At 34.9% G+C, this 6,392-nt stretch overlaps 1 protein-coding gene across 8 annotated transcripts in view; it reads right to left on the bottom strand.

The window, feature by feature from the left end:
• The window catches only part of SUPT20H (SPT20 homolog, SAGA complex component), a 50,256-nt gene extending 45,431 nt beyond the window's left edge, over nucleotides 1-4,825 (bottom strand). For all 8 annotated transcript variants that reach the window (XR_001549150.1, XM_015827617.1, XM_015827600.1 and 5 more), the window contains exons 1-6: nucleotides 4,778-4,825; nucleotides 3,677-3,732; nucleotides 2,590-2,704; nucleotides 1,738-1,773; nucleotides 712-770; nucleotides 568-634 (exon numbers count right to left, since the gene is read on the bottom strand). Coding sequence is in view for 7 of the 8 variants with exons in the window: in XM_015827617.1 (XP_015683103.1) it covers nucleotides 568-634; nucleotides 712-770; nucleotides 1,738-1,773; nucleotides 2,590-2,595 (168 nt within the window). In the remaining variant the exon portion in view is untranslated. The remainder of the gene's footprint in view (nucleotides 1-567; nucleotides 635-711; nucleotides 771-1,737; nucleotides 1,774-2,589; nucleotides 2,705-3,676; nucleotides 3,733-4,777) is intronic.
• Nucleotides 4,826-6,392: the final 1,567 nt, after the last annotated feature.

Below are 6,392 nucleotides of genomic sequence, written 5' to 3' on the forward strand. Positions count from 1 at the left end.
TTCGGTCGGATTCGGTTCGGGTAACCCTCCAACTGCTCTCTAGGCGTCTTTTCCGGCGTTTCATCTCTCTCAGCCCCTCGGTGAACCAAGGGGCCAGTTGAGATCTACGCCGGGTCAGAGGCCGCAGCGGCACGACTCGGTCCAGTGCTGCGGCTGCGGCCACATCCCAGGCCGCAGCCTGATGTTCCGCCGAGTCGTGTTCATCAACTGAACATATCAACATCATGTCCAATTACTGACACTTTTGAAGAATTATAGAAAGTTCTGGTCCTGTGTAAGAGCCTGAGAACAGTGTGATACACCCTCCTCATTTAAATACGAATACTCCTATATTTTATACTCAGAACGTGGTTGCTCTTTCTCCAATTCTTGACACCTCCACAATGGACAGTAGGCAACATGAGTGAATATCTATTCCTTATTCAAGGATAGAAATTCTTCTAAATTTTTCATGAGAATGTTTTAATGCTACTACAATCTATAAACAGAATAGTTATATGTAACTGGCCTTTCCTGGTCCACTATGAAAAACATAAAATAGAAATTTGACAATGAGATTTCACTTACCTTTATTTCAGGCTCCTTGTCACATTCTTCTAGATACAATTCATATAACTTTTGAAATACTGATTTTCTGGAATTAGAAAAAAAAGCTCTTGAGTAAACATTTCCATCTGTTAAAGTAAGAAAAATGCACTAAATATTTCTTACCTCCCACTAGATAAATACTTTCGTTTTGGAGGCCGCTGCCGAGCACTTTCAATGATATACTGAAAAAAGTGTGTGAATATTAATATATTAAAAACATATTATCAATGCACAGTTAATTTCAAGTATTTGAAACACAATTCACTTATTCTTGACAAGTCAAATAAGACTGAGGAGAAAAGTGGAAACAGAATACAGGTAGTTCTTGACTTATGTCCACAATTGAGCCCAGAATGTCTGTTGCTAAGCGAGGCAGTTGTTATGTTAGTTGTGCCTCATTTTATGACTTTTGCCAGTTAAGCAACTTCTGTGGTTATTAAGTGAATCATGCAGTTATTAAATGAATCAATCAGCATTAAATGAATCTGACTTCTCCCATTGACTTTGCTTATTGGAAGCCAGCTGGGAAGGTTACAAATGGTGATCATGGTTCCAGGATATGCAACTGTCATAAATACCTGCCAGTTGCCAAGCACCCAAATTTTGATCATGTGATCATGAGGATGCTGCAATGGTCGTATGTGTGAAAATTGGTCATAAGTCAGTTGTTTCCAATGTTGTTGTAACTTTGAAGTCACTAAACAAATGGTTGTAAGTCAAGGATTATTTGTATATACTTAGCATTTTGCTTAATATTATCCTCATCTCAATTACATCTCAACTACATTCTACACATACTTCCCACAGATCTCACCAGAAACCATTAAATGTTTCATTTTTTGAGTTTTGCAATATATTATTTCTCCATCAATAACTCCATCAAAAAATATCAGAAAAACCTAAAATAATTCAAGCTACAGTAATCAGTAACAAAACTACATCTCTTGCATCTTTCTAGGATATAGTGGGCATTATCGAACCAGAATAAATGTTATTGTAAATGTTTACAATAAAGCAGTTTAAATATTTAGGAATTGTACCTTTTTCATATACTTTTAAATGAAATTATCATGAAGAGAACAATGGCCTTTTCTATTGCTAGTACTATAATCAGAAACGCCTGTATAATTTAGATAATCTATAATTTACCTCAGCACGATCCAGTGCAACTTCTAAAATCTGCTGCTACAAAAATGAAAACAATATTCTTATTCTTATCAGTATTATAAATAATTGAGCAAATGAAACATTATAATTAATCAACAAAAACTAATATATTATTTAATATTCTAAGGCTAAAAAAATCCTTCATATAACAAGCTGGAAAAAAATCCTACTAGAATTTAGCATGTTTTCAGGGTAAAAGGTTAGGTCTAGACTGAAAGCAATCCATTACCACAATATTGGTTTAAATGTGAAAGTTTATCTACATTTGGTTGTAAAACAACAAAAGAAGGAAAGTAGGATATATCAAAGTATCACTGCCAAGGGCAGATAACTTGAGGCCACTAGTCAAATGTCCAAGCACAACTGCCAGAGGCATTGTTTCTATTATTTTGATGCAAGAAAACTGTAAAGCATACATTTTTTAAAAAACAAAAACCAGAGGGGAAAAAAATCCATACATGTTACAAACACATTCACTTTACTTCATCATCCTTTGGACAGTTCTGATATTAATCATAGTGAATGTAATATAAGTTAAGGTAATGGATCTAGGCAGAAAAAATGCATAGGTACAGAATATGCAGTATCTGACTTAACAGTACTAAGTGAGAGAGATCTACTGTAGGTGTCTTAGTAGACCACCATTTGAGTATGAGCCAGCAATGTGCTGCAGCTGTCAAAAACCTGAAATAACTGGAAAACTAAAAATATAGCTATTGATATTTGTGCATGGAAATAAACCAAGGTTATGGTCATTATTTTCTGAATGAGTTCTTGAAGTTCCATACATAAAATTGGAAAGAATGAAAGTAACAAACACACACAAAATCTTACCATCATGTCTGAAGTTCATTGATAAAGGAAGTCAATGACTTTTTAAAAACCTTTTAGATTCTGAAATGAGGAGCAGGGTCTGAATTGTTAAGGTCCATGTTTAATACTTCTACAACTGAAAGAAATAAGGAAATAAAAGTGTATTATACAATATAAGAAATAATAATTAAGATACAAAAGAAATAAGGATACTAGCACACTATTTTTCAATTATTTGGAACATATGCATTTTCTAAAAATGAAATACAGACATATTAAATGGATTAGATCCAGTGGTGTTCTGCTAGAAGAATGCATTCCTAATATTCCATCACCCTTTACATGCTCACATCATCCTTTGCATGCTCATATGAAGAGATATGGGATCAAACAAGGGAACAGAGCAATAAAAATGTCTATTCATTTAACATTGGCAAAATAAATGAGGGGATAATCAAAGATTTTTATCATACTAAATTACAAAATATACACAATTTTGATATATAAAGTATCGTAGTAACATATTCAGATTTAGACAAAATCCACAGAACTACAGGATTAGAGGTACATACTGAATACATCTAAAATCATTAAATACATTCATACGGTCTCTATTCTATGGACTTAGTATAGTGCTTGAACAAGCTTGAAACTATTCACTTTTTATTCTTCCTACAGCATTATCAATTCTTATAGGTTCTTACAATGCACTTAATGGCTAACATTCAAGAACATGGAGGTTAACCTTTAGAAACTTACTGACCAGCTAATTCAAGAGAGTTCCATCTTAAAAGAAACAGAACCTGAGCTAGGAATGCAGATTATGTGTTGAACTCATTTCTCAAATGCATTCAGAATTCTGAAAATGAATTCTGAATTCTGAAAATGCAAATAGATTGCAAATTTGGATGTACCTGAGAAGAAAGAAATTATGGTCCCTGCATTGTCCAGGAGCCCTAATTCGGTATTTGCTGCAACCTATAACATCAAATACATTAGATAGCAATTTATACTAAAATATTAGCTTTATTTTTGGCCTTGCTAATACCGTAAATTACATTTTTGGGAAAATTAAAACAGGAACTAGCATCTCTACAGAATGGCTTACTTGAAAATTTTGACTGTATTTGATTCTCAAATAGTCTCCAATATCTGACCGATCAACTGATTTTAGAAAACAAAATTGGAAAGAAAATGGGTTTAACATAGTTATTAATATATTAACTTTTGATCTTATGTATTTTTGAGCATGTTGAGCACTTTGAACAATTGTCTAGTAAATCAGACAATTATTTTCATTTCTTCTTTCATTTCATTTCTTGACAACTTTTCCCATAATAAACTTTAGGCTGTGTTACTGTACACACGCACTATGTGTAAATCTCTTAATATGTACCATGATTGATTCCTATAGAAAAGCACACATTATCTTTCTTGTCACCCTGACATGACTGTTGTATCTACCTTTTCTGACAAATTTTGATGGGTTCTTTTCCCTATAGAATAGAATAGAGCTGGAAGGGACCTTGGAGGTCTTCTAGTCTTCTAGTCCAGCCCCCTGCTTAAGCAGGAGTACCTATACTGTCTCAGACAGGTGAATGTCTAGTCTCTTCTTAAAAATATCCAGTGATGAAGCGTCCATGATTTCAGGGGGTAATCTTTCCACTGGTTGATTGTCCTCACTGTCAGGAAGTTTCTCCTTAATTCCAGGTTACTTCTCTCTTTGATCAGTCTCCAACCATTGTTTCTCATCCTTCCCTCTGGTGCTGTTGTGAACAACCTGACCCCCTCTGCCTTGTGGTAGCCCCTCAGATACTGGAATACTGCTATCATGTCTCCCCTGTTTCTTCTTTTCTTTAGACTAGCCCAGGGGTGGGCTCTTTTATGGACTTCAACTCCCAGAATTCCTGAGTCATGCTGACTCAGGAATTCTGGGAGTTGAAGTCCATGAGTCATAAAAGAGCCCAGGTTGCCCACCCGTGGACTAGCCAAACCCAAGTCCCGTAGCCGCAGAATTTATCAATCAGCACAAAACAGCAATTGAAGTGTTAAACTAGGAAATCTCGGTTAGAAATCTGTATGCAGAAACAACAAAAAATATTTACTGGATGGCCGTGTATTAAATCAAAAGGTGGTTACCGGACCATCTCAGTGCATATTTTTTTCAGAAATAAATTAATAAACATCAAATAGCAAAACGGTCGCCTACGTAGTATTATCGTCCTGCTTTACAATCCCGCAGTCGTAAGTAGCTTCCCAATTCCGAATATTAAGCAGTTTTTTTTTAAAAAAAGCAAAAGCTAGCCTCAACCCCCCCCCACCCCCAACATTCACACAAAGAGATACCCCATTCGCAACAGCAGACAAGATTAAAACCTACCATCCCCCTTTTTTTCACCCTCTTGCAACTTCCGCTATAAGCACTTCCGGAGTCGTTTAGATGGGAATTAACGTAGCCGGGTGGAACTCCGCGGCGGTCGTCATAGGAACGGAGGAATGTTGAATTATACCTTGTGATTTTTTATGGAGACCAAATTAATTCGAGCTAAGTTGATCTGGCAGGCTCTAAAAATCCATGTTATCGTTATAAAGTCAATTATCATAGTTGGTAATAGTAATAAATAACACAAAATAAATCACATTATTATGATTGCTATCAGTCAACTGACACTATTTAAGATAAGATTGACTGTAAAATATTCGTTCAGAAGCAAAAGATATACAGATGAAAGGAATTGAGTGCTATTCCTGTGTGATGTTGTTCTTTTATTGGGTAAAAGATGTGAACTTTTTACCAAATGACAGGAATATTTTAGGAAATAATGGAATGGAAGTTTTCTGAAACTTTATAGAAAATGAGGCCAGTGATACTGGCTATAGATGTCACTGGGCATTATCAAGTGATATGTGTGATATATCTAATTGTTTTACTCCAGGATTTGTTTAACATGAAGGACCGAAGTGACACAGATATGAGGTGGTGTGAATTTGATCCGTACAGGAAGTGTTAAAACACTTCCTGTACGGATCAAATTCACACCACCTCATATCTGTCTTTCAAAAAAATGGAAACAAACAATTTCAGAAAAAGAAATAAATTATTGACCGACAATCTTTCTTATTATACAATCAATTAACTGTCCCCTTAGTATTTATTGTATGAGGAAAAGTATGTTAATGGCAAGAAATCAGAAGTCTCTTTAATTAAGAAATTTTATTAAAAGACAAGCTTTTGTGAGTTGCAGCTCATTTCATCAGATGCACAGAGTGACAAGGAAATAAATTGGAATAAAGGTAGAAAGATATATAACTAACCTATTTGTCCTGGATTTGTCTTAAGAGTATGTGTTCATTAATTCTTTTTCACGAAGTTTGAAAGATTTGAGTAAAAAATCCAGATATCTGTTATGTCTTTACATCTACACTAGGAGCATCATAGGCCACAAGAAGTAGAGATTAAAATCCTTTACATGCTCTTCTTCCAATGTGATTGATGCCCTTATCTTCCAGCAATTTTCCCCTGGAAAATATCACATACAAAAAATTAACAATCACAAGTTTGATTTCAGGACAAAGTGATATTAGGCAGTTTTAACCCTGGCATACTGTATGGTAGACTTCAAAATTACTATTTTGGGAAAACAGTCCCCCTGAGAAATTGCTGAACACTGGTGATACATCAAAAGGTTTCAAATGATCTCAGAAGGTTTCAACAAACAGAATGGGTTTGCAGTTGTTGATTGATAAAATAACTTGGAAAAAGTTCAGAGAAGAGTAACTAAAGTGGTCAAAAGCCTGGAGACTAAAACATATGAAGAACAGCT

Source organism: Protobothrops mucrosquamatus, unplaced genomic scaffold, assembly GCF_001527695.2.
Source record: "Protobothrops mucrosquamatus isolate PMUCROS unplaced genomic scaffold, P.Mucros_1.0 scaffold_215, whole genome shotgun sequence".
In the NCBI taxonomy this organism is placed as follows: domain Eukaryota; kingdom Metazoa; phylum Chordata; class Lepidosauria; order Squamata; family Viperidae; genus Protobothrops; species Protobothrops mucrosquamatus.